General features: G+C 50.7%; 10 protein-coding genes across 10 annotated transcripts; 4 read left to right on the forward strand and 6 right to left on the reverse strand.

Moving 5' to 3' along the window:
- Positions 1–179: 179 nt before the first annotated feature.
- Positions 180–3,191, reverse strand: A1O9_11777 (uncharacterized protein; the record flags this gene model as incomplete). The annotated part of the gene is made up of 1 exon (XM_013399287.1): positions 180–3,191. One exon carries the CDS (start codon positions 3,189–3,191, stop codon positions 180–182), a length of 3,012 nt encoding a protein of 1,003 aa, XP_013254741.1.
- A 598-nt stretch (positions 3,192–3,789) lies between these two features.
- Positions 3,790–4,238, reverse strand: A1O9_11778 (uncharacterized protein). The gene has a single exon (XM_013399288.1). It carries the CDS (start codon positions 4,113–4,115, stop codon positions 3,816–3,818), a length of 300 nt encoding a protein of 99 aa, XP_013254742.1. The 5' UTR covers positions 4,116–4,238; the 3' UTR covers positions 3,790–3,815.
- A 664-nt stretch (positions 4,239–4,902) lies between these two features.
- A1O9_11779 (uncharacterized protein) lies at positions 4,903–6,528 on the reverse strand (the record flags this gene model as incomplete). Its single annotated transcript, XM_013399289.1, has 1 exon — positions 4,903–6,528. One exon carries the CDS (start codon positions 6,526–6,528, stop codon positions 4,903–4,905), a length of 1,626 nt encoding a protein of 541 aa, XP_013254743.1.
- A 576-nt stretch (positions 6,529–7,104) lies between these two features.
- Positions 7,105–9,200, forward strand: A1O9_11780 (uncharacterized protein; the record flags this gene model as incomplete). Its single annotated transcript, XM_013399290.1, has 2 exons — positions 7,105–7,172; positions 7,229–9,200. 2 exons carry the CDS (start codon positions 7,105–7,107, stop codon positions 9,198–9,200), a joined length of 2,040 nt encoding a protein of 679 aa, XP_013254744.1.
- Positions 9,201–9,442: 242 nt separating this feature from the next.
- On the forward strand, positions 9,443–10,783 carry A1O9_11781 (uncharacterized protein; the record flags this gene model as incomplete). Its single annotated transcript, XM_013399291.1, has 1 exon — positions 9,443–10,783. One exon carries the CDS (start codon positions 9,443–9,445, stop codon positions 10,781–10,783), a length of 1,341 nt encoding a protein of 446 aa, XP_013254745.1.
- Positions 10,784–11,985: 1,202 nt separating this feature from the next.
- Positions 11,986–16,656, forward strand: A1O9_11782 (uncharacterized protein; the record flags this gene model as incomplete). Its single annotated transcript, XM_013399292.1, has 1 exon — positions 11,986–16,656. The coding sequence occupies one exon, from the start codon at positions 11,986–11,988 to the stop codon at positions 16,654–16,656; it is 4,671 nt and encodes a 1,556-aa protein (XP_013254746.1).
- An 810-nt stretch (positions 16,657–17,466) lies between these two features.
- Positions 17,467–19,638, forward strand: A1O9_11783 (uncharacterized protein; the record flags this gene model as incomplete). Its single annotated transcript, XM_013399293.1, has 1 exon — positions 17,467–19,638. A coding segment is annotated over one exon (2,172 nt), but the record flags the coding sequence as incomplete, so codon positions are not given.
- A 639-nt stretch (positions 19,639–20,277) lies between these two features.
- A1O9_11784 (uncharacterized protein) lies at positions 20,278–22,058 on the reverse strand (the record flags this gene model as incomplete). The annotated part of the gene is made up of 2 exons (XM_013399294.1): positions 20,278–21,953; positions 22,007–22,058. 2 exons carry the CDS (start codon positions 22,056–22,058, stop codon positions 20,278–20,280), a joined length of 1,728 nt encoding a protein of 575 aa, XP_013254748.1.
- A 686-nt stretch (positions 22,059–22,744) lies between these two features.
- Positions 22,745–23,188, reverse strand: A1O9_11786 (uncharacterized protein; the record flags this gene model as incomplete). Its single annotated transcript, XM_013399295.1, has 1 exon — positions 22,745–23,188. One exon carries the CDS (start codon positions 23,186–23,188, stop codon positions 22,745–22,747), a length of 444 nt encoding a protein of 147 aa, XP_013254749.1.
- A 1,100-nt stretch (positions 23,189–24,288) lies between these two features.
- On the reverse strand, positions 24,289–26,993 carry A1O9_11787 (uncharacterized protein; the record flags this gene model as incomplete). Its single annotated transcript, XM_013399296.1, has 5 exons — positions 24,289–25,471; positions 25,592–25,883; positions 25,937–26,308; positions 26,345–26,789; positions 26,853–26,993. The coding sequence occupies 5 exons, from the start codon at positions 26,991–26,993 to the stop codon at positions 24,289–24,291; spliced, it is 2,433 nt and encodes an 810-aa protein (XP_013254750.1).
- Positions 26,994–26,997: the final 4 nt, after the last annotated feature.

Raw genomic sequence — 26,997 nt, forward strand, 5'->3', positions numbered from 1 at the left:
GAACAGTAAATCACCCAATGGTCCAGGATCAGGAGTCTGTCAGCAAAGGCTGAATGGCGAATTCATCAAGAGCAGAACTTGTCTCACCTGAGGCCTTCACAGTCAATAATAAGCATGCCTCGGCAGCTGAGTGTTCGTGCATGGAAACTCTTCTCGCTCGTTCAATCAACCCCACCGAATCAACCTAACTCCCCAAGACTATTGAGCAACCATTCAGGCTCAGCATCCTCTTCATCAGGGTCGTGCGAAAGCAGTGAGGTTTCTGATTGCAGACTGGCCGTTGAAGGCGGGGATACTGTTGCGTCTGGTTGCGCCCCAGCTTCGCGTTTAGTTACTTGAGGAGTTTGAGAGTCCGATAGGCCACCGTGAACGGAATTGTCTCGTGGGAATACTATCTCCATAGGATAGGTTGTTGATGCCCCATCAGCAATCACCCCTCCATCAGAAGAGGGTGGTGCAGTGACTTTGTCGACAGCTCGCACTTCTGCGGTTGGGGACTTTGATGGGCCTTCAATGGCGTATGTCCCAGAATCGGGCTCGGGCTCGACGCCAACGCCCTCAAGAGTCTCTTCGTCTTCAGGTAAGAACCCTCCGCCAGATTCGGATTCGTCGGCGTCATTGTCCATTGCACCGCCCGTTTCTGGATCAGCATGCATTTCTGTGTCCTCCTCAAGACGTGTTTCCCGTCCATCATCAGTAAAGAAACCTCCTGCTTCTTCAACGGCACCTTCGACTTGTTTTGTATGAGAGGAATCCCCTCTTGCTGTAGATTCTGACGCATGAGGAAGGCTATTTGGAGATCTCACAATTATAACGTCTTGGTGGACAACCGCTGGCGGTAATAACAGACCAATCTCCTTGAGACTTGGGAACGAAAGTGAATAATCTTTTTCGACAGCGTGGGCTGGACCCTCAGAAGCTTCAGGCATGAAGCCGCCTGCTTCTTCGCCTCCTTGGTAAGTGCTCTCATTGTCTTCTTCCTGGTCAGCAGAATCGTTCGCGTGGTTGTCTTCCTCTCCGGTCCCGTATTCTCGATGCACCTTCTCCCGTATCCTTAGTGCCGCGAGCCACCTCTTCCACATTCCTAGGAGAAGTCTGCTTCTCTGGGCCTCAATTTCTTCGTTAGCCTGAGATTCCAGGCCTTCGATCACATGCACCATCGCAGTGCACATATTGATCTGGACAACAACTCCATCAATCACAGCCGTACCTTGACGACCCTTAAACTCAAAGCCGGTAACTGCTTCGACAAAATTGATTTCCAGCACTTTCGCCGCTTGGGCGGCGAGCGGATGACGAATATGAGCCGCACCTGCGGGAATCATCGAAGGCACATATACGTCCAAATTTCCATATGCGTTTCTTGGGATTTGTCCATCGGTCACTGGAGGAGGTTCGTAGAGGCTCGTCTGAAACTGAGCATATAGAGCCATCCCTTCGTCCGCCTCCTCGCCTTCATTCTCAAAGTCGTTGATCCGCCGTGCCGCTGCGTCTCTCTTTTGTCTTGGGAGAGCTCGCTTCAAAGGCTGCTCTCCTTCATTTACATCCCTACCACGTCGATACCACGCATCTGCTGTACGACAAACATGGACATCTCTTCGACGAAAGACATCTTCAAGCTTTGCATTCCTGTTCGACCCAGCACTAACTTTCCCGACTACATGTCGTGGCGATATGACCTCGTTCCGCCTGAGATGCCGCTCAAGCACGTAGACGGGATGACCTTTGAAATCTTGTACATTGCGAGGCATGGGTTCCGTCGCCGCTCGCCTGAGGAGATCCGCATCCTCGATCTCATCTCGGATTTCAGTGAAAGGCTTTTGAAACACATCCATTGTTTGCTTCCACCATTCCGCACCGCCTTTGGTGCTTTCGACACGTTGTTTCCGCGTCTTTGCGTTGAACCACTGCGTATAGCGTCTCGTGACGTCTTTAGCGGAGCCATCATCTTCAAAAGCTAGCACATAAGTCATACTGTTCAATTGGTCTGATGCTGGAGGCTCGAATCCAGTCTTTGGTTTGTTGATCGTGTTGCGTACAAGAGGGTCTACTGGTATCCAAGTTGACGTTGCCGGCGAGAAGACTTCTACCCAGAAAATAGGAAACGGAGAGTCGACGATTCGTTTTCGGGGCGGGCCCGATGCTCTCTCCGGGCGAGAGAATGGAGAAGAGTTATAGTTCTGAGAAGGCGCTTGATAGTACTGTGCTTTGGGTTTCTCAGGAGTGAGGCCTTTTGCAACACCTGAAAAGGGAAGGACTTGTAGTGAACAAGTTAGTCTTGCGTCCACCGCGATGGATCTCAGTAAGGCGCAAAATAATTGAGCACCAAGATCCCGTGATCCACGGTGTGATATCGCAGCAGACCTAAAATCTTCGAATTCAACGAGATCTTCAATGTCATCGATTTCTTTCAACGCGTCGACCTCTTCTTTCCAATGAGCTCGACGCATTCCTCTCTCTGATATATTCCACGTCGTTCTCCAGAGCAAACATATCTCCTCGATGCCTTTCGTGAACGAGTGCGACCTCTGATACTGTGCTTTCGACCCATCGTCGTGGAGTAGGGAGATCACTTTCCGTGGCACCAACGGCTTCAATACTGCATGCACGCTTTCGCTTTCACACCAGCGATTGCGACAGCTCATGTGCGCCAGAAGACAGATCAGGTGTGCTTTATGCACTTCAAGACGCTTTTTTCGCTCAGCAGAACCGACTGGCTTACGCCGGCGGACAGCGCTTCTTGAATTCTCGAGTGCGGGGGTCGATAGATCAAGCTGAAGGGTCTTCTGCTCTGGGTTTTCATCCATATCGACGTCATCCTGGGCAGGTTCCAATTCAACATCCTCAAACTCAACATCAGAGTCATCCGAATCTCCAAAATCGTCGTAAACTATTTGTCGTAATACTGGCACAATAGCTTCCTGCTCCTGGAGCTGGGACTTTGCATCCTCATGTTGAGTAGGTCCAAACAAGTCGATGTCGAGTTGAATATTGCCGGATGATTCCTTGCTAATTTTGCGGCGCTTAGATGATCGCGTGGCTAGTCGCTCAGAACTTTCGTCCGCGACAACTTCTGCCACCATGTCACCATAGATATCAGGGAATCCATGATCCACAACCTCATTTCGCCGGGTCGATCGGCGTGTTCCTCGGCTTGGTTCCTTCGCCAATCGAGTCTTCCTTGGTGGCATCGAAATTTTGCTTGAGCATCGGCAGTGCGCATATGATTGCGCACTTCACTGAAATTGATTCATCCGTTTACGACGCTACTAGTTATAGAAGTAATCAGAAGTTAGACACTGATGACCCCCAGTTGCACAGGGATCCGCATAACACCGGATGACGGTTAGCGCAAGGCAGCACTCACGTGAGTCACGTCACAGTTGGAACAACGCCAAGGCTTTGCCAAACGGTCGAACTTGCAGACGGAAGGGGCTTGATCACGTGACTACTATCATCCTTTTTGTAAGGAGGACCATGATCGGAACGAAGGGCTAAATGGTGATGAGTCTTTTCACAAATGAGAAGTAGCCAAGTGGTGTCTAAATATACGTACAAGAAGCCCATCACAGACGATCCGAGCTTTCGTCGTAACCAAAAACTGATGAATGCCACAATGGAAGTAGGCTCTTTTCACAGTCAATCAGCCCCGACCATAAGCGAGCTGCGGAAAGCGATCCCATTCGCTTCTCAAGCCGTCAACGGTAGGTGAACCGTATTTTGTAGGTCACCTTCAAGTCCACGTCCTGACCGCGAGCTAGCGGAAAAAAACGGCCACGCACGTTTCCCTGACCCATTACAACCACGTCCAAATCTCAGGACACTAGTATCCTCATCTTCAGCACGCCAGCCAAACGAGACCGTCTTCTGTTTAGCGAGGCCAGTGGTGTTATCCATAAAAGGATGCCGCTCCTCAAGTTGATCTCGGATTTGCCCCAAAGCGTGTCTGCTGCTTTGTCGATACGGTGTACCATTCCGCCGGTGCCGAGAAGCGGTGTGTATATTCCATAGGAGCCTGTGATCTGGACGGTGCTGTTTGCGGCGTTTTTCGAGGAGTAGTCGTCGGAATAGCGATCGAAATCCAAGGAGTTATCTGCCGGGGGTGCGTCTTCCATATCGACGTTGCTACCAGTCTCGTAGAAGGATGTTGAGGGTTCGGCGTGCACTTGCTGTGGTGTGGTTGAAGGATTGCGGCCGGTTGATCCATAAGTAAAAGGCAGGGAGCGATTGACCGTCTGCTTATTGCCTGAGGTTCCTGTTGTAGGGGATGCCAACGGCCTGGCAGAGCCCGAAACTGCTACTGCCGATGCTCCTGTAGTCCGACTCGCAGATGTGTTGGTCTCTTTGCTTTTGCTGCAGACGCAATCATACCCATTCTAGGTTTTTGGGGTCGCCTTGTTTGGGGTCGCTACAGGCCCGACCTTGTTCTTTGTTGGAGGCATATTCTTAGTGGTTTTCTGGCCGATTTCTAGAGTAGTGTGGCCGAGTTTGACTGAAATGGTCGTCGCGGAGCTAGCAATTGACATTCACCTCATAGCACTGCCCTGGCGGCTGCTGAAGCAGCTGACACAGATTCACAAGAACACGGCGAGGCTTGCTTCCTGATAGACGCACATTCGATGATTGCCTCGAATATTCAAACTGTAGTCGTACTAGTGTGGGAATTGGATCGGGAAGCTGTTGGCTGAAGAATGTGAGGTGGTTGGGATTATTAGACCCCTTATTGCGTTGTGATTTGCGAGCCGAGAAGCGGGATCCAGCCTTGCGCTTCAAATGGCCATGGTCGACTTCTGATGAGGCTGAGATTTACCACTCAAACTTGACAACATCAGTATAAAAGGTATGACAAGCATCAGGTGGTCAAAGACTTTTGAGCAGTAGCTCTTGAGCGATATGATTCCCCTATGCTATTCCATTCCAATTTCCTCCCGTCTCAATGTCACTCTCTTCTTCTCCTGCGTCGGAGTTGTAGTTCTCATCATACTCTAATCCGTCGAAGTCCTCGACGGGAGTTGGATGATCCTCGGCTCGCCACTCAGACAAATCCGAGTAGTCGGACAAGTTGCCATCCAGGTCTTTGTTGCCCCAATTTCCGTCATCATTGGAGTCTGTTGCGAACCTCCGCCACCGCCTCTGTACAAACGGATTCTGCCCGCCCTCATTGATGAAATAAAGTGCACCTTCATTTGAGACACGTGATGGAACTTGCGTATCCTCCAAACGCCCTAGCTCATACTCCTCGTTATCGCGGTCCCAAGGGGACTTTAGCTCAAACGAATCCAGTTTGAAAGTTGGATTCTCAGATAATTTGTCCAGCAAGTCCTTCCAGCAACCTTCTAGGCGGCATTTTCGCAGTTTGAGGTTCCTCAACTTGGGTTGCAGGAAAAGCCAATGAGTAATTTCTAAGGTTATAAATGAGAATCCCTCAAATACCACTGTATGGAGAGATGGGAGGCAGGTACTGGGAAGAATATCTTGGAGCTGTGCTGAGGAATACGCCCGCGCCGTCAGGCAGATCTCTAGGACTTTCAAGCGCTTAGCCATAGCGAGTGCGCTTGGCACAAAATGCCACGCGGAGTATTCGAGTAGACCCATTTCTAGACATAAGTTGAGTGTTTCCAAGGTCTGAAATGCACGAGGCTGTGGGTTCATTCCAAGCGATAGTTTCATTTCCTCGACCTTGTAGTATGCAATGCCGCGTTTCGACCAAAGATTTTCTGCACGGCACATCTCTAGGTGTTGAATCTTCAGGTCTGCGCAGGCATCAAGGGTGGCTAGCATGGCAATGAAACCATGGCCGGGCCAGTCATCTGAGTAGTGAGCGATATTGTAACGAATGGCAGCGTCGCTGAGAGGGAAAAGCTGCTGAATAGGGTCCAACTGCGAGAATCCTTCGGTAAAGGGATAGTTGCGAGCGATCTCACCGGCACTAGTATCGATAGAAACAAACCGACGGAGCCTGGGTAAGAGTGGCATGTACTGACAGAAAGTCTCCGACAATGGTTTCAATTCCTGTTGTCTAGCATATTGAGCATAAACATCCAGTACTGTGATCATCATGGCTTCAAATTCGGCCTCGTTCGAAAATTGAAGGGGCATCGAACTTGAAGGAGTAGAATCGAAGGCAGAGGAAGAAGGACGAAGCATCTCTGAGCCGTGTAATCGATAGGCCATAACATTCTCATCATCTTTCCAGTTCACGCCGAGCATGTCGCACTCCTTGCGGAACTGATGGATATTCTGCCATAAGTACCGCAGATCCGTGTCCAGATTGCTCGCGCTTGGGCCAACAATGTCCATTTCCATCTCATGGTAGTATATGTCCTCCACCAGAGGAGCAAGAATTGGATGACTCCCGATAGTTGGAAGTCGATGCAAGGTCAAGCATGAGATATCAATGCTGCGAAATAACACTTTGGACACATCACGGGAGAATGCGACATTGACTAGCCTGAGCGCCTTCAAATCCCTGCGTTGTAGTAAACAAAGCACTTGCTGAAATGTCTCTTGTGGAAGTGTGTCGAGCATTGCGTATTAACTGACTTTGACACAGGCAAAGAGACATGAACATTTGCAAAGAAGACCTTGCCGCATATCTCATGGCTTTTATAGCGAACACGGCTCTGAGACATCAGGCTGCATCAAGGCAGCCATCGTCGCCTTGAATCCTGGCAATCCTACCGGGATTGCGCCTGTCCAATGAAGAAGTTCCGGCACCGTTCAAGCGTGTGTCTCCTGAATCATGATTGGCCTCCCGATGGCAAATCTTTATACAACATCTGTCTAGGTGTGGAAGGCATACCTAAGGCTATGCGCAAAATCCTTTCTTATCGCGATAGGGTTCTAGCTTTCGAGATACCGTAATTACACGTCGGATGGGTGCCGAATGTGAATGAGTTCCCGGCCCAAGTGTACGGAGTATGGAATGCAGTGGGGTCTAAATATTATATTTGCCATTCTCACGTGACATGGACCTCGGCTGAGCAATTCCATCTGCGAGCCATGGTTTTGGTGAAGATCGTGGGCAACAATCAGCGAGAGTGCTCATGGCTCTTGACTCTTGAGCCAAACTTAGCCATAGAGGCGTTATCATCGGCAGCGGTGATGGATCGGACTTTAGCAACTCTCCTTCGTTCGTTGCAGACTTCGAACCACCAAGCAGAAGCTTTAAGGTAGGCTGGCAATCCTTCCTCTCATGAAACTGCAATTCCGAGTCTGATCGCGGCAGATTATTACCAACAGCGACGAACCTCTTATCGAAGCTTTCAAACCCATTGAATGTTACCTTGCTGGTATCACATGTGCTGTCAAACGATGCACTGTACGCGAGACCCGTTGAATTGTCTCAGGCGCGACAAATATTCAGTGTCTTTTATACCGCAGCCTTGAGGTTTCTCGAAGATAAGCAACAAATACCACGACCGCCCGGTAATCCGTCTCAGCTACCATCCCAGAGTGAGCTTTCAACTCCCGAGTGGCTGAGGGCAGTTGTGAAAGGCGCAGATGACTCGTCACCGCGATGGAGGCATACACTCTTAATAGGGGGCCTTTTACTGGCTTTCCAATCAAGAGATTTTGAGTCACTTCCCCATGACTTGCGCAACAAGTTAGAAGGGGCGTTTGTTACAGCTTCGAATTTGGCGCTCCTACAGAAAGAGACTGAACCCAATTGTGAAAACGTGGTGGTGTTTGTGCTGAATCACACCTTTCCTATGCTGTCCAGCATGCATCAATCTCAATTCCACTACGATCTTCTGCTTCCTGTCTTGGTGGAGGCAACATTCTTCTCAAGAGAAGGGCTTGAGTACGGCTATTGGCTTGGTGCTGTGGACAACGATGTTTGTCAGTCATCGAGGCAGATGTTCAATTGGCCGGTGAACTCTAAGTCGTTCCAAAAGATTACTGAGATCAAGGCTCGGCAACTAACAGCAGGCCTTGGACCGTTGTCGCGTCTTATTGCACATTCTATCGAAAACGTACAGGATCGACCACTGATCTTATACAGCACAAACAGAATTGCCGAATTTGCCAGGAACCTGTTGACCTCGTGGAGACAGAACAAACTGAGCGAAATTGATCAGAGAGAGGAAGCTCAATACCTTGATCCAGAAGCCTCGACCAAATCGTTACCGGTACTTCTACAGCTGCTGAGAGATACAATGTTCGCTTCAGTGATCGCTCTGAGATCTGTACTTGGCAGATTGCTCTGCGACGGCATCCTTGCCTCGAATTCTAATGCTCCTGCACTGGCAATGCAAACACTACACGTCTTGCGCGACACATACTTCATAGCCCATCGCTTCGGGTTGACATCGTCCTCCCAGTACCTATTCGTTAGCTTTACTGCAATTGATGTTCTCAGCCGATATCCGATTCAATCTGAGAGCTTTTTGGAGACGATTCGGCCACCGAAAATTGGTCAGATTCCCCCTCACCCACTTGATCGACTGCTTGATCTATTCTTCCTCAATACTGCCGAGCACTTTACACTGGTTGTATCCCCGAAGACAAACCAAAATCTACTTTTTGATTCTGCAGCACCTTATGTCAATCCACAAGGAGATCCCCGCCTGGGCGAGATCTACGAAGCTGCACATAGTGTCATGTTAGCAATTTTTGCAGCACCACAGAATACTGCAGTTGCTGTCAACAGTGTACCGGTCTACGTTGACACTTTATTGCAAAGTTTTCCAAGACCTTTGACTGCACGCCAATTCAGGCTGGCAATCAAGTCTATAGTTCGCATTGCTTCACCCCCGTCTCCAGTCGCAGTGGCGATGCCGCTTATGCAAGCTGTTGTTCTGGACCTGCTGAAGGAGAGAGTAGAACATGCTTCAGAAGACATTTTGCCGGCCAATATAGACCTGCCCATTGAGAATCACGAATCTTTGTCTGAGAAAGTCGTCTTGCTTCTCTCAATTATCGATTGCCTCAGCTTTGTCCCAGTGCCATTATTGGAGGAGTGGCTGCCGTTGACTGCTGACCTCTTGCACAAAGTTGGAAATCCGATCCAAAAACAACAATGTCAGCACCGATTGTGGGAGACACTGAGTAGTGGTGAAATGGATGTTGATCGTGCTGCTGCATGTGTGGCTTGGTGGACGTCCAGAGGCGGCCGTGAGCATGTGATGTTTGGAGCGGTGCCAGAGGAACAAGAGTACACAATGAGCGGTGCATTGCAGCTTGACTCTAAGCTATGAAAGCCCGAACCTGATCATGCATGTCACGGCAAGCTGCATCTAAGAAGGGAGAAGCCAAAAGAGAACAATCTCCATTACTTTGGCCTCTCACCATGCGTGAGCCTAATTGTTGAGATGTTTTCATCTGAATAGATAAACTCTCTGCACAGTGTTTCAATCACTCAACGGCCATCAATTCTCACATTCTGTGTGGATTCGAATCAGTGGAAATCTCTCGCAGCCTCGCAGCCTTGCTGTTAAGCATGGCTTCACTTAGGCGCTCTAAAAACTATGCCAGCGATGCACGAACACCAATATTTCTATACGCAATCCTCAAACAGCTCGATTTGAGAAATATTGATTGGAACGCTGTCGCCGATAAACTGGACATTTCAAACGGCCACGCAGCACGTATGAGGTACAGCCGTATGAAGCCTCAGTTCGAAGGAGTGGCAGCTCAACCTCGTACGCCCAGACCCAAGAAAGAGAAAACCAACAGCAAACCGGCGATTAAAGACAAGGGCAAAGGAAAGCGTCTCCTACTTGAGGAAGAAGAGGCACGCTTATCTAGGCAGGGGATCTTTGACGGTGAATCGGAGGAACATGACCCTGCTCCGAAGCGTATTAAGAGGGACGCAACATTGGATTTTGATGCCCCTACACAGCAGTCATTACCCACCCCATACAGGCAGCTGATACATCCTCCTTGGTCTGGTCCAATGCTCAAATTCGAAGACCCGACCCCTTCAATGGGCCTTCCTGGTATTGGTCCCTCTGACTATCTGCATCTTGGTAAGAAGGAACCCGAAGGTTATGCTGCCACAGGATCCACCTTCTCACCAATCATCAAAATGGAGCCGACAATGCCTCCAATATGTGATCGCGGTAATGTTATGATGTCAGGGCAGATTAAGCTGGAACCTGGCACAGCACGTTATCCCAGCACTATTGATAGTCCTTACATGGGCACGGGGGACACTGACTTGCAAGGCTTGAATCAAATCGACGCTGAAAAGCAGCAAACGCTGTTCTGCCATTCACGAAGCCCTGGAGTGGAAACAGTTGGTCCATCTTGTGCAGTGGGGGAATGTCGACGTATAGCAATGGAAATGCCATACCTTCGCCATAATCGACCAATGGCCGACTATTTTCCACCCTCTGAAGCATTACCATCTCTTGGTGCAAATTATATGTTCAGCCCGCTTGCGACGTCATTCGAAGATCTGCTCACAATGCCCCTGCAAGAGTTACAGCCAGACTATGGTGGATCCATTCCTGTCAGAGGTGCCGATACTAGAAGCGTGGACACAGGGATACAACACTCTCAGTCTACAGATGACGTTACGGCTCGTGCAGACAAAGAAACAGCTTCGCCAGGCGAGTCCGATCGTCTTGATGCATTTATCGACCAGTCAAACAGGCTCGACTATGCCATCAGAACAGGTATGAACGAAGAAGATCCAGATGTGAAAGGCAAGATCGATCAAACAACGGAGATAAAGAGGGGATGCTGCGCTATTGCCAGTGAAGAAGACATTCAGGAATCTGATGATACGAATGGAAATGTGTTGATCAAACGGGAGATTATTGAGATTGATGATTAGAGAAACCATAGGGAGCAGAGTGATCGAGCTGGCAGTGGGGTGGGGCCAGAGCCTCATATTACATGGGTATGGATGAAAGCATTTGGGCTGTGGCAGCGGTTTCAGGACGAGATAAAAGATGGCCATTTTTGCACAGCTGCTTTTCGGATTCTTATGCCCAGAGGATAGAGGATGGAGATATAGTCTGCTGTACCGTTTTCTAAACTGAGACTCTAGCATAGAGACACTCCTCAAACAGTATTGAAATAGATATCATTGCATTTGATAAAACCTTGAGAACATGTTTCAATTGCCTAGATCCACGTTCAGCCTGACTTTGGAGTTTAAATTGCCAAACGCCTAGGTGAGAATGAAAATCGACAGGGATATGGCAGAGGATCCCGGAGCTCCGTATGGAGTACGGGAGAAGGAGAGGAGGATACGAGGTACATGGTCTTCTAAGTGGGAGAGATAGCAAGCAGGATAGATTTCTCGGATTCGGAGCTAGAGGCTGATACAGTCGGCTTGAAGCAGATTGGAAAGGATGGAGTGTCTGTGAAATGGGCAGAAATGGAGCCGTGATCGACGAGGCCCGACTCACTAATGTAGCACTTAACTTTCTAAGCCATTTGGCGCCTACAGCGTGTCCGGCGTACGGAGACAGCAGCACTCGGCACACACCAGGCGTGACCAGGCACCTCAGGCGGTTCGCTGGGATCCCTACGGGTGCGACGGGTGGTGCTAGATAACCCTGGCACTGCCCCAGTTGCTCACCAAGCGCCTATAACAATTCATTCTTGTGGGCGTCCAACTAGACCTTAGCCTTCCCGCTTACCGCCTACCCGCCCGCAACTTAAAGCAGCCACTGGGACGAGTAATTATCGTACTCGTAGTTCTCTGCGCGTACCATGCACCTGCTTGGTGCCCCTTGCACCTGCCCACGACGCCCTGCGTGCACCTTCCAACCAACGCGTCCCACGCGATTGAACTAGCGTCCCCCCAACACCCTGTGTTGTCTTTCATCGGGCGATCTAGTATGAGAGAAACCAGGTAATCCGGTGACCCAGCTGGACCGCCAGGCTCAAACATCCAATTCAAGTCCTCTTGTTAGAGTGCCCTGTTATTTCTTGTCTCAATTCGCCCTATAACTATCTTAATACTCCAAATTCATCTCCTGTTTCCACTTTCTGCAGCTGGCTGTCTGCTCCAGGGCCACTGTCAGAATGGACAAATCCTCTGCGCGAGCACCGGCCGCCGATGAGGCCTCCACCCTGAAACCCCGGCCAGCGCACCCTCCTACCAGACCACCCACCAAATCAGCGGCACCTAGACTGTCGACTGGTACTCGTCCTACGACTACCGCGGCAACTCCGACCACTGCGCGACCTGCAACCACAAGTTCTCTCAGCAAGCCACCAGCAAGACCTCCCACTACTTCCACGGTTCGCACCGCTCGAACAACACCTTCCACCACGGTGCCTGCCCATCAGAAAAGGCAATCAGCGAGTTCGATCGACGAGAAACCATCCGGTGATGAGAAGAGCAAAGATGGCATATCTGCAAGACCCAAGAGGATGTCGTTGGCTGCAAGTACCACTTCCGAGCGGACCCCAGCTGTCTCCGCGAGGCGTACGACTCTTCAGCCTTCTACCACCAGGCAGAGCACGACAAGCCCGACTGGTGTCAGAAAGGCCCCTTCGACACCCAGTACCACCCGCACTCTAACCAGCTCTCGCACTAAGCCTTTGGCTTCATCCGTATCAAGAAATATTGGCGCTGGCGCCGGCACCGTTGGAGAGAAGAAACGGTTGAGCACGATCCCCGCCTCACCAGCAATTAAATCCGATCTTGAACATGATTCGGGAGATAATAAAGAAAATTTGCATTCTGATGTCGAGAAGAAGCCCCCCACCCGACCTGCCTTGGGGACGAGGAAATCGACGCGGTCAGTGCTTATTGAGCAACAAATTCGCGAGTTCGAGTTGGTGAACAGTATGCTACAACAAGCCATTGCCGCCGATGGCGTAGATGATCAAGAGCAACAATCAATCAATGAAGAAGCCGCAACCTCAATCGCTAAGCTCAAGGCTGATCTTGCCAAGGTCAGGCAGTTTGAGAGGGACAACGGCCGTCTACCGACGGAAACGGAGCTGGACGACGTGCCAGAGATCGCGGCTGTCGACAGCTTCATCCAGGACGGGGGTCAGGATGAATCTAAGGCACTAAACTTACAACATGAGCTGACCGAGAAGCAAGCTGAAGTAGAATCCTTGCACTCGGAATTGCTCAGCTTGAGACAGAAACTGGAGGAATTCAGCAAGAGTGCCAAGGATGAGGCCTCGCGCGTGCAAGCAGCAACTGAGGCAATTAGAACAGAGCATGTGAGCAAGATTGACGAACTATCTGCTCTTCAGGAGCAAAAGCTCAAGGAAATGTCAACCGAGCACCAGAACGAACTTGAAGGTCTACACGCACAACAAAAGTCGGAGCTCGTCGAATTGAAAGAGCAGCTGGCCCAACAGGTCGCCGAAAGGCAGTCTGAGGCTACACGGTTGGAATCGGAGTTGGAAAGTCTACGTTCCACCACATTGAAAGAGCAGTCAGAAAAGGACGCCGAGATCGAAACATTGAAGCTAGATTTGAAGGCAAAGACCGTCGAGGTCGAGACAGCGAGCAACACTGTCCCACCACCTAGTCCCTCTCCGGACCATGCGCAGAAGCTTACTGAGGCCCAGGAAGCGCTTGAAGCGGCTCAAACCCGACATTTAGCAGCCAAAGATAACGCAAAAACCAAGATTGCAAAAATGCAAGAGGAGTTTGAGGCAAAACTGTCTACATTGAATACCCAGCATGAGGGACAATTGAATGACCTCAAGGCCAAGTTGGATAAAGCGGAGCTTGATGTAGCTACCAAGGCTGCACAAATTGCGAAGCAGAGCGATGATAATACCAAAATCAATGGTGAGGTGTCGCGGCAGGGCCAAGTCATCGAATCCTTGAAGAGCCAGGTCTTGGCCTTCCAGCAGTCAAAGAGGGAGGAACTCGACACGCAAAGTGTCATAATTTCGCAACTCGAATCTGAAATTGAGTCTGTGAAGCAAGAAAATACAAGCGCTGCTGAGGCGGCTTCGGCTTTCCTTGCAAAGACCGAGAGAGAACACTCCGAGAAGATAGGGGCTCTGCAGCAACAGCTCAATCATGTCCAAGAAGAACTAAAGAATGCTACTGCCTCGCATTTGACACAAGTGGACGAATCTGTCCGAAATGCTCAAGCTGAGTTGTCCTCCGCCCTTGATGAACTGAAGGCTTCCAAGTCATCGCATCAGAGCGAACTCCAGGCCCTTAAAGCTGAGCTGCAGAAGGCAAGCGACGACGCAGTATCCGTAGCGAGCAAACACCAAGAGGCAATTTCGACCTTGCAAGCACAGCTAGGTGATGCCAAAGCTGCGCTTCAGGAAGCAACAACCAAAAGCCAAACGCTCACCACTGAACGCACAAATGAGAGCACAAAAGCCCAGGAAGACATCAAGGCACTGCACGTGCAGTTGGAAGCTGTAAATGCCGCCCTCTCCGAAACTGTTAGCAAGCATGAATCATTGAGCAAGACCCACGAATCGGAAGCCTCTTCTGTTCAAGAAGAGCTTGCCTCTCTGAAAGCTAAACATGCAGAGGAAACCCAACAGTTAGAAGAGAGTTTGCAGGCTACAAAGAAGGAGGTGGCATCGGCTAAGGCACTCCATGCTTCACAAATCAGACAGTTGGAGGAGCAAATGCAAGCCACGTTGAAAGACCTAGATTCTTTGGAAGCTGGGAACGTGGAGGCAGTGCAGCGAGCTAAAGTTGAGGCTTCTGAGTACCACCAAAGGGCATTGGGAGAGGCGGAACAAGCTCATATCCAGAGAGTCCGTGAACTTGAGCAACAACTAAACGATGCTAAATCAGAAGAATCCAGCGCCGCCCAGAAGCTTGAGGACGAAAGAAAGCAGACGCTCAAAGACCACGAGCAAGCCCTGGAGGATCTAAAACGCTCCAATGATGAGAGCCTCGCAGCTCTCGAGGCGCAATTGAAGTCGGCAAAAGACTCAGCTGAAGCCGCTACAGCAGCGCATGCTGAGCAGCTCAAACTGTTAGAGGAAGATGTTACCTCACGGCACGCGGCAATGATTGAATCATTGAAGACTGAGCATACGAAAATACTTGAAAGCATCCAAAACGAAAACAAGCTCGCTCAAGAATCAGCACTGGAGAGCCTAACAGCTAGCCTGGACAAGGAGAAGAAGACGCAAGAATCTCAAGCACTGAGTCTTCAAGCAGATCTCGAAAATACTCGGTTCCAGTTGCAAACCCTCAAGGGCATGTTCCAATCGATCGAAGAAGAAGGCAAGGAGAAGGATAAGGAACACGAGGAAGCCATTGAGAAACTCCAGGACGAATTATCGATGTCTGTCAGAAAGCTCGCAGAGCAGTCGTCCCGTGTGATGGACCTTCAAATACAGCACGATGACGCCTTGGCCAGCTTCAGGACCAAACTAGAATCGAAGTCGCAAGAGGAAATTGAGACAGCAAAATTCGAGCACACCAAAGCTTTAGATGAGCTTCAGACAACGCTTGAGAAGAGTCATAAGCAAGTTATTGATCGTCTCCAAGCAGAGCATTCTTCTACCCTCGAAGCTGCCCAGAGCTCGACGAAAGCACAAATTGCGGAGCTACAGAGAAAGGCGAAGGAAGAGCACGACGAGCACATGGATGAGATCATGAAGACGCTTGAAAATCAATGGAAATCCCAGGTTGATCAACTTGAGGCGCAATGTGCGGCCGCTAACGCCCGCCTCGTCAGCGTCACCAGCGAACACGATAGTGCTCTCCAACAAGTGGACACAGAACATCAGGCGGCGCTTAAAAGACTCGAATTGGAACTGCAACAAGCTCATGAGGCGGCGGCTGTTCCGAAAGATAACACTGACCTCGAAAGTTTGAAGGCTCAACTGGCAGAAGCGCTTGACCAGATCAAAGTTGCTGAGAGGAATCATGCTGAAGCAATGGCCGCAGCCTATGTGAAGCATGAGTCTGCCTTGACTTCAATGAAACAAGAACTGAAAGCCGCTCAAGAGGTTGCTGAGCAAAGACGGGATGCAGCAGAATTTGAAGAGCTAAATGCAAAGTTCGTCGAAGCTCAGAAGGCGCTCGAAACCCTACACAAAGAAAGCGAACGAATTGCACATGAGACAAGGGTTGCAAATGACACCAAACTCGAACAGCTTTTGATAGAATTGGAGGAGAGCAAGGAGGCTGCGAAACACGGTCCCGATCCTGCTGAGCTCGACGCAGCCAATGTTGGTCTCCAAGATGCCAGAAACACCATAGCTTCATTACAAGCCAATCTTGAAGGTGCCTTACAAGAGGTCGAGACGCAACGCAGCCGTGCTGAGATTGCACAACAGGAAATCCAACAGCTAAAGCACCAAAGTGATGCTGCCTCTCTGCCCAGTCCCAAACCACGTCGAACGAGCAGAAGCCCGAGGAGGAAATCGATGAATCCCTTGTCACCCACGGGTCAAAAAAAGGGCCTCGAATCCAGCAAGTGGGCAACAGCTGAGGAGCTGGCCACAGCATCCCCTCAGACACCCGCAAGTCCATCATCAGGCCTGAGGGGCGGGGCAAGCGACCAAGATGCACTTGATGAGGTTGGAGCGGATGGACCAGAGACAGAAGAGAAACCAAGCAAGCATAATGTTGCGGGTCAACTGGCTGGCATCCAAGAGCAGATCCGACAACTGGATGAGATCAGTGGGGATTTCCTCGTTGAGCATCAGAAGATGGCACGCACTTTGAGCAGGGTGGATGATCAAACTCAGTCGAGCGTGACGGTAGAAGTGGAGTCAGAAGATTCGTGAACCAGATGCGAACTGGTAGACCCGCAAGGCTTTTGGGGGGGCATGGACTCCTCTGAGGCGCCATTCCCAAGAACATTGATGCGTTGGAATGAGGTTGTTTTTGTGTGTGATGAGGTTGAGGGCCTAATGGAAAGAGTGATGTTAATCCAGTACCAGACACTTGGCAGCCTCCTTCGTCGGTCTTTTCGTTTCATTCTTCTCAGACTGCCCTGAGAATACCACTCAGGGTGCGACCGTTGCAGGAGGAGATATTGAATGGATGCGTGGCTTCATTATTGGTTGTCAAATCGTTGGACTCCTTCACTTCCGAATACTCCACCCAAGCAGGCTTGAGCGTAGAGATTCTGCTGTCCTCTTGATGGCTGTCAGTGTCATTCTCTTTGAACATTATTTCACCACCCTACTATCTTGCCTCTAGCAAGCGAGCGTTGGTGTTTCAATGAGTGCGGACACCTCTAATACCCCTTCATTGGCAAGCCCTCTCTTTTCCATTAGATATCTAAAGCACCATCCTTTCTGCACGAATATGAAATGGGAAGCCAAAAACAAAATACTTTTTATTGCATATGTTCTTGGGCCTCGAGTAAAGGAGAATAATGATTTCATACATTGGAAAGCACGTGTCCACGTGTTGAAACGCGCTCCCACACGCGCACGCGTGATGTGCCCCGCAGTGGCCACTGCCAGTGCACTTTGCCTACCGATTACTCTGTATCTGATGTAAGAACAAATTGAAGCTGTAATATCCACTACACATACTTCACTGCCTCTGTCTCTATCGGACAAGCCAATTACCTGCTCAGAGGCGTGATGTCCAATACCTCATGGACGATCACCCGCACCAAGAGGAAGTCTGACAAGGCAATGTCAGCGCCTCGAAAACGATCGCGCCTGAGCGACTCTCGGACCAAAAGCCAAAAGACTTTAACGCAGGCACAGTGGATGACACCTCCCTCAAACCAACTCTCCAACGATGAACTGCTACCTGAAGAATCAAGTCGACCGCAGACCCTCCCTCGGACAAACCCAAGCAGACGAATGATAAAGCGGGACTCGACCTTGACGCAGATGGCCTTTTTTGACCCATTATCCCCCAATCGGGAGGAAATAGACGATCATCTTCTACCACACGTTAATAGCCCTGATAGAGATGACATGCCTCCTCCACAACTGGACGGCGCGTACAGCAGCCCAAGGAAGGCTCGGCAACGGAAGACTACCATTAGTGTTAAGCAACAGCCACTGGTGAAGAAAAACGCAGAAAGTCAAGAGCACAGGCCAAGCACGAAAAACCGTACTATCAAAAATATGGAAAAGGATGCTTTATCAAGTGGAAGAAGGACGTCGAGTCGACTGGCGTCGAAGCAGGTTGTCTTTTCGGATCCGACCCAAAGCTTCGAGTACTTCAATGAGGCATTGATAGACCCGTCGCATGAAGTTGCACCGGCGGCGAATGAACCATTGAAGCTACAGCTTGAGATCAAAGACTCACTCACTGAAGAAGATGGGGCGGTCCAGGCAGATGTCTTGTCTTCCAAATTCCCAATGCGTCATCTCCGAACTCCGACCAAGAGCCGCGCAATCATTCTATCAAGCCAGTCGCCGGAGAGCCTACCTCCTAGCACGCTGAAACGAGTCCGATATGAGTCGCCGATATTTAAATCTGAGAGGCGAACACCTCTTGCCGAACGATCTATCAATTCCTTGCAGGATAGTCCAACAAAGCAATCTTCCAAGAAGCAGCGACAACGACAATCCTCACCCTCTCCATCGGCTGCGAAAAAGCATGTTGTTCTCAAGCTGCCAAAACGGCGCGAAGCTCAGCGGGTCCCACGGATTGAAGATTCTCAGAGGAATATCTGGTCCATCCCGTCGTCTTCTTCGCAGCAACAGAAAGAAAGTCCCATTTTGTCAGTTGGGCAGCCCGCCCCAACAACCAGAGATGGGTTGGAGGGGCCTGAAATACCGGCATCGAGTCAAGCTGATAATGTGGCCTCAAAGCATCCTCTGATCTCGCCCCAAGACTCCCTTCCAGACGTGGCTGACGTTGTCAGGCGCCGCCAAGCCCTCGATAGAGACGACATTGACCTGGTCGAGAATGCCATGCGTCCTCAACAACCCCCCCCCGATGGAAAGACCGTTCATGACTTTGCACCTGCACCCAACCAAACAGAAATGGCCGGCTTGGCCGACGGACTCTCAGATTCGATTCTGCTTCATCCAGAGAGTCTCCTTGGTGTGGCTACCGACCGAGAGCTATTACTCGTGGAAGACTCAGAAGAAGAAGACCTAGTCTCTCCGGCGAGGCTGTCGCCCACGACGCCAATGAAACAGCAGCAGCGACGAAAGCAGGGGAAAGCTTGGGGCCAAAGCAAGAAGGTATCAGTGTTCCCTTCGATACGAACTGTGAACAACCATTTGTCCCCGAAGAGAACCCCACAACAGTCTATTGATGAGAATCGAACTCCGTTGCCTTTACCTCAACTGGTCTCACATTCTGCAACAAAGCAGCAATGGACACAAGCGAACCTTCCCCATGATGCAGATGAATTCCAGTTGCCTAAGCTTTCTTTAATACATCAGGCCGGAACTCATGTGTCGACAACTCAGGTACCTCTCAATGATGTCCAGCCAATGTCATCATCTCCATCGATCCCATCAACAAAGACGATTACTCAAAAGTCTGTCAATCCTGCTTCAATGCCGCATCCTTCGCAAATGTCTACTCAAGATGCTACTCAAGGCTTCCTGACCATGTCATCGGTTTCACGGCCACTTCCTGATAGTTCTGATGACGAGAAAAATGATAAGATCACCATCAAGGACTCTAGTTCCTTTCAAGTATCTATGAGTCAACTACCGCAATATCTGAGCACAACACAATCGCAACCGACTATTGATCTTGGATTGGATGAAGTGTTTGGCAGTGATGGAGCTGATGACCTTGACTTAGATCCACCATCTACCGCGTCGCGACAAGACCATAACCCGTCTAGCGATATCCAAATTGAAAGAACGCCACCAGCCAAAAGGACTGCCGATGCACTACAGCAGAACACCAATGGCATGCCAAAAGAAGTCAATATAGGTAACAACGAAGAGAGTTCGAAACTCATTCATCAAGCTGCAAATCAAACGGCTCACGATTCACCAATCCCATCCTCACAGCAATCTATCTCGATCCCTTCATCGCCCAATCCTCCTCCCTTGCAAAAAAAGTATGATCCAATACCCGGGTTTGACAACGACACGCAGTCAAATTTCACACAGAACGGGCATGTCACAGCGGCTTACATCCACCGACAGCGTGAGGAAGGAATGTTGCCCGACTGGTTCACTCCAACGCCATACCAGATCCCAGGCTACACGAGAAGGAAGTAAGCACACAGCTCCCGTCTGTGCCAGAACAAGAAATCGAAGGCAAACCCATTGCTGATGAGCACTGTCATACTGTCATGTGTATCTTTATCCACTGGCTCATTCGTAGGCTCATTGAGCTTGTGGCAGATAGAAAATGAGAATGCATTATCACTAGAAAATGACAGTCATTTGTCGTCAGTTGGGCTACGTTCAGTCCATCCAACCCAGCCAGTTCCTAATCGAGCATGATGGTCCACAGATTCAATTCCTAAACAACCTCAAAGCCACCTCTTCCTTTCCAGCATCCCCATCACCGTCACCTCCATCCTCTTCATCATCGTCGTCTACCTCATCCAAGGCCCCTCGGTTGCCAAACAAACTGGCAAAGAACTCGGTCCGCGCCGCATCCTCCCACGTGCCCCGGTCCTCTACGGCCATGAAATCCTGCAGCTTCTCGTGCACGTTGTACCGCACCTTGCGGCCCTTGGACGCCTTAGTGTCGACCTTCTTCGCGCGCGAGCCCGAGGTGTGCAGTTTCGGCGGGAGGTAGATGGTGTCCGAGTTGTCGGTGCCGGTCGCGGCGTTGCGTGACGTGATGAGGTCCCGGAGGAGCGATTGGTAGAATGGCATGTCGTCGTAGAGTGCATTGTGGTCACTGGGGGTGGAGGACTGGATGAGGGTGGCGCTGCTGCTGGCGAGGTATGTGTCGAGGACGGAGGTGAGGCGTGACGAGTGGGTATGTGATGAGGAACCCGGAAGGAGTTTGGAGCGGGCTGCAGAGGCGTCGATGATGGGCTGTGTTTTGGCGTTCCATTTGTCGAGCGTTGCGCGGTGCACTGCATTCGTGCTCAAGTCTAGCGCGGTCGTGTGATTCCACAGTTCCGAAGTCGACGTATCACGCGTGGGTGCCAGAGGTCGCTTACGCTTCAGCTCTTCCTGGCCGTCGCTCTTCGTGCGGTGGGACGACGCGTTGTGCGCGCCCATGAATGCGCAGCGGATCGAATCGATCGTGGACCAGAGTGCGAGCGCTGCTTCTTCAGCCTGCTGCGCGGCGGCTTGGACGTCTTGTTCCGCGACGAGGGTGGTGTTGTCCAGCTCGCTCGCCACAGTCAGGCCCTTTTGCAGCTTTATCCTCGCATCTAGCAGTCTGTCAAACGTCTTCTGTTGCTGCTTCACGGCCTGCCCCTTTTTGACGTCGGCGCTGGCGCTGGCGGAGAGGGCGGACGCCAGCGCTGCGGTAGATGAGGTTGAGGTTGCGGCTTTGCGCAGCTCTGCGCGGGCCAGGTCTCGGCTTGATTTGGGCTTGCTTGGAAGCGGTGAGGAGGCGGATGACGAGGCTGGAGATTCTGGCTCTGACTCTGATAGTTCGTCATCGTCGTCCATATCAACATCTGAATCCAAGCCCTCCGACTGTTCGGATGATTGATCGTCGGAGAGGTCATCCTCCTCTTCGGATTCTTGGCTTCCAGATTCATCTTCTTCCACAGAGCCTCTGCTATTGATTTTGCTGCCTCGAAACGTAAAATTCTTAAACCGTTCAACATCGCTTTCGCCCAGGGCTTCGTCGCTGTCAATTTCGTCGTCTTCATCAATCTCTGCGCCGCCATCTATGGGGCCATTGAGACCTGAGGCGTCGTCTGAGTCGCTTATATCTTCATCTTTAACCCCAAACGGATCGTCGTCGTCTTCATCGTCGTCAACAGGCGCGAAGGGATCTTCCTCCGCGTCACGGTCGTCCTGCTCTTCTAAGGCTTTGCGACTGACTGCGACGCCTTCATATATTGCGCCTAACGCTGGCTCATCAGATTTCCGTAGCTTGCTCTGTCCCACACTTTCGTAATGCTCTCGTCCAGCACCACTGTTGGCTTCTCCCTCGCCGTCAGAGTATTCTTCATCGTCGTCGGAGTGGGTTGCAGCGTCGTCCTCGGGATCGTAATCTGTGGCAGGTTAGTGCCTGAGTACTATGATAGCATGCCGCAACAATTTCTACCTTTTGATTTCTTGTATTCCAATCTCTTGGCCTGATCCCTGAGACCTCTCATCGTTCGCTGCTGGTGTTGTGACTGAAGTGCACAACAGGCCCTCCAAAGAGTTCTATGGCTTGAAATTATTTCAAAGATTTTCGCCGCAACTTGCCCGTTCTCATGAAAGTGGGAGGTTTAGCCGTCAGGGTCACGTGCCGTTAACGCTGGCAGCATGATAAGTTTTTAAGCTACCTTTCTTGCCACAAAATGTCTTGTTTGCACGGCTGAATAGTTCAGAGGTAGAATTCTTGCTTTGGGCGTGGTTTCTGAAATGTAAGAGGTCCTGGGTTCAATTCCCAGTTCAGCCCGTTTTTTTTGGCCATTTTTGGCTGTTCTCACGGAACTACTGATGACCCTCTTTGACGTCTGAATGATTCTGATTGTTTGGGTTCAATCATGAAGTGGTATTTTGGGTGAATGAAAGTAATTATGTTGTGTGGATGGTCGTTGGTGCCAAGCCTGGTGCAACTACATTACATGTGACCGGGCTTTCGCCCTTTATTTTCTTTGGAAGAATCCACCTTCATTACCTTTCACTTACTAGGCTAGTTTTTATGAGTAGGCTCGATACAATGACCTGGTCGCTTTTTCATGTTCACTGGGTCCGCTACTTGAGATTCCGGATGGGCATCCGAGACCAAACTTAAGTTACGCGAGGTGTTAATCACATCTACCCGTACGACCTCAAAATGCTTGCAGTGATTTCAACTGCATTCGCAGATTTTGATCCACCATTCCTGGGCCAAGGTGAGGTTTCCAAAGGCAACTACGTCGGAAATTCCGGGCCATATGGCAGCCCCATATAGCGACTCAATCCCCAGTGCAAAGAGAACATGTTTATGGAAGTCCCTCCCCAGCAGATCCCCTTGCGACACAAACGCACGGCTGAAGTCTTTCAGCTTAGCATTAATGTCCTTCGCTTGTCCTGGTATTGGCCCAGAGGCGATGTGGGCCATTCTTGCCAAAGCGGAGGCGTTAAGTTGTGCAATTGCGCGTTCGAGGGGGCAGAGTTCCAGACTGACATTTACTAGTTGAAGAGTCTCATCGAGCCCGCGAGATACCGTGTCATCTGGGTACCCTTGCGGGGCTGAAGCCCTAGCATGGCAGAGACCGAAATGAGAGCAGAGGAATGCTCTATCCTTGGCCATGACATACATGCCTTTTTGAGAGCCACATGGACAGCTACATGGAGAGGTTGTTGCAGCCAGCCCGCGGAGACCTACGTCGCCACTCTTTCTCGAAGGGAGATGACCAATTGAGTTTTTGACAGTGATGAGCTGAGGCGACATAAAGATCCTTGGGACCCTAGGTTTCGCGTACGTGGTAAAGGGTAGTCTGCAACTTGAGGGATACGGGGACTCCCCGGCTCACCACATGGTTTGACGTGAGTGCGGAGTACCTTACACTGGATCTGCTGCTACTGGCTAGTTTAGTGCACGGAGCATGACTTGCCTTCTCTGCGCAGAATGTACTTCTAGTAAGAGTGCAATCTACACATTGCTGACCGGCCACTCACGTGTATGGAGACAACATAAGGCTATGATCTCCTGGAACGGGCTAGAATCCAATAATGTTCTCGTCCACACGATGCTGCGAGTGACGCTCTGGATAGAGCATTCTCCCTGGAGCTGGTATCTTGCTCATGGGATCTTGTGGATATGAGTTGAGCATGTTACGGGCACGGTCGCAATGAGCGCTCAGCTGAGGGTTCGGATATAAAGAAGTCATTGCGGCCAGCTGTTTGTTTGCTGGTCGCGATGTGGCTCACATCATCACGAGTTACGCGGCCTTGAATCATCTTGCACCTGATGGTCGAGACGGCAGTTCGCACCACGGGGAAGTTGTGGATGGTCCCTGTCCACCAGTCGGACAAACACAGGCCAAGAACATCTCCACTCACGGCGAAAACGAGTTAACAATGGAAGTAATGGGTTCAGAATGAGAGAAGACAATTAGAAGAAGATACTAATATATAGACTCCCCTGACAAAGTGTACCACAAGGAACTGCAACAGATTACTGATTCTAGAGACAGAGGCTCTGAAATATCAAGAATAATAACACTCATGAGGTGATCCTCTTTTCATCGACAGAGCATGGTTTGACATACCCGTGGCTCACCATCCAAACGCCAATTACAGGCCTAATATTTCTCAGATTGACAATTATGTGCTGCGTGCCAATTAAGGAAAAGATTCATAGCTTTGAAAAGCTCGAGCAGCGATACTCAGGAAAGCATACTTGAGAGTTTACTTGCGGAGATGCCTGTGCTTGAAGCCATCGCCAACATTGCGGCGAACAACGTCCTCAAAGGAGCGACGCTTCAAGCCGGATTCACCAGAAGTGTGGATACGGTCAGGGCCGGCATTTTGCCAGGTGTTGAGGGAAGTGCACTCGTTCTTGAAGTCTTGGCCGTTCGCATAAGCTGGGATATCCTTGGGTCTTTCAATCCATTGGAGGGCAAGACCACCATCAACGTGCCAGACAATGTGGCAATGCATCAACCAGGCACCTGGGTTGTCGGTCTCGAAACCGATGACCGTGTATCCGGGAGGAGCACCTGGGCCAGCAGAGCCGGTCAACATGGCCGTGTCACGACGCATAGGGTTGGCGAAGTTCAAGGTGTTGGTCAAAGAAGGAGTCCAGCTGACAGTGCCTTGACCCAGAACGCTCATGTCGTGACCGTGAACATGCATGGGGTGAGAGGCGAAGAACTGGTTCTGGATGATGAAGTAATACCATGAGCCAGCGTTGTTGAGGACAATGGGGTTGGAGATCAAAGAGTTGTTGCCACCCTGAGCGAGTGTCTGCAGAGTTGGTTGAGTATAGTTGACGTTGATGGCGCCATTGTTCAAGAACCAGCGGAAAACGCTTCCGTCATCGCTAGTCGCGACTTGAGCGACGTTTCCAGCAGGGAGTGTAGAAGCTGTGGCAGAGAATTGCTCGACCGCGCCAGCGCCCTTGGCAACATATGGTACCAATGATGCAAGGGGCTCGTCCAAGCAGAAGTTGAAGTCGGCAACAGTCTTGCCACCGGCAGTTGAGGTAGGCAAATATGGTTGGGCACCCTCGTAAAGGAAGATACCGTTGGCATTGCCCAAGCCGGTGTTCTGGCATCCACTGGGGCATCCGGTCTGTGTAACGGCACGCAAGAAGTATCCACCAACTGCTTGGTCCATTTCCACGATGACGGTATATCGTTGACCAATTCCAACGTTGAGCCATTCGGTAGTGTATGGGTTGATGGCAACGTAGTCGGCAGAGATGACAGTCATCTTGTGGTTATCGAAGTGAACCGAGTACATGTTTTGAGAGGCAGAGTTGATGATGCGGAAGAGATGTTTCTTGCCAGGCTTGACAGACCACAACGTGTGTTGGCCAGCAGATCCGTCAGGCAGAGTGTTGTGGCCGTTAAGCAAGTAGTTGACGGTTCTAGAAGAAAAGCGATTAGCGATGTTTTGCATGAGTAAAGGTAGTGGACGGTTAGATTGTAAGGCTTGGGAACTAAGTGGCTTGTAGCATAAGGCTATCGAACTCCTCGCAAGTACGTACCCAGAAGGTCCGAAGTGTGCAATACGGTCGTTTTGTTGCTGGGCGGTGACTGGGAAGGTATCATCAATCATGACAGTACCCATGTCATAGTCATAGTTGGCAGTAGCAGGTCCATGAATGATCATGGGGCCCCGGATACCATCTCCGTATTGGGCAATGGCGTGAGAGTGATACCAACCAGTACCGTGCTGCTCGAGGAACATGGTATAGGTACGGGAGCTACCAGGTGCAATGGCACACTCAGTAATACCGGGCACACCATCTTGGTCGTTGGTTCCCTTTTGGGTAATCCCTAGAATTCAGTTAGTGGGCCATCCTATCAGCTGGGGAGATATGGATACGAACCGTGCCAGTGAATAGTTGTGGAGTTGTCTTGCATCTTGTTATGGACAGTGACTTGAAGGATATCACCCCAGTTGCATTCGATCACAGGCCCGGGGACCTGGCCGTTGATAGCCAATGCTAGCTTGGCACCACTTCCATCGTAATCCATGGTAGTATTGGTGATGGTGAAGTCATATGAGCAGGTATTGCCGGTCTTATAGCCAGCAGTGGTGATATCAGTCTTGATCGACTGACCACCGCACCACTTGCTTCGATCGGCCGCGGTATTGCAGGATCCTTCTGGCAAAGGGAGGTATGGCTTGGTGACATTAGATGCGGAAGAGCCCGGCTCTGGAAGTGAGTCGCCGCCAGATCCATCATCGCCGCCATCGCCTTTGTCGCCGCCATTGTCGCCTGGCCATGCGCCACTGTATGTTGGAGCAGCGCCGGTGAAAGTGGCAGTTGGGACGTCCACGGTCCATCTCCACACATCTCCATCCTGACCAATCGTGGTCACATCATTGGCCCAGTCAAGCCAGCTGCCGTCTTCTGGCATCGAAGGGTCAACAGCTCCAGTGACAGTGGTCTTGGATCCTGAAGCAGTTGCTGTATCGACCCAATCAACCTTAAAAGTAGTGGTAGTGCCTGCTGGCGAGGCTGGCGGCACACCGGTAGACTGCGCAGGATCAACTGAGGCAACTGGCAGCCAACTCGCTGCTGGAGCAGTTCCAGTGGCGGCAGCAGGTGCTGATCCTGAAGGTGGCCACGGTTGGCCTTGGCTATCCACATTTACCACGGTGGATGAACAGAAGCTAGGTGCTACATAGACAGTTGACCGGTAAACTGTGGTCGCCTCCTTGGTCAAGGTCTCAGTCTTGGTGGTTGTGGCAGTGACGGTAGTCGTGCTGACGTTTGTAACGGTGGTCGTGGCGGTAACAGTGATTGTGCTTGTTGGGACAGCCGGGAAAGCATTGGCACCACCAGTCACAGTATAAACACCACCGTCTGCTGGTGCATCAGCGGCAGCGTGCCTCGCGAGGCCAAGGGCCAACAGCCCCGTGGTATTCGAAAACTTCATATCA

The sequence above is a fragment of the Exophiala aquamarina genome, assembly GCF_000709125.1.
Source record: "Exophiala aquamarina CBS 119918 chromosome Unknown aczIA-supercont1.19, whole genome shotgun sequence".
Lineage (NCBI taxonomy): Eukaryota > Fungi > Ascomycota > Eurotiomycetes > Chaetothyriales > Herpotrichiellaceae > Exophiala > Exophiala aquamarina.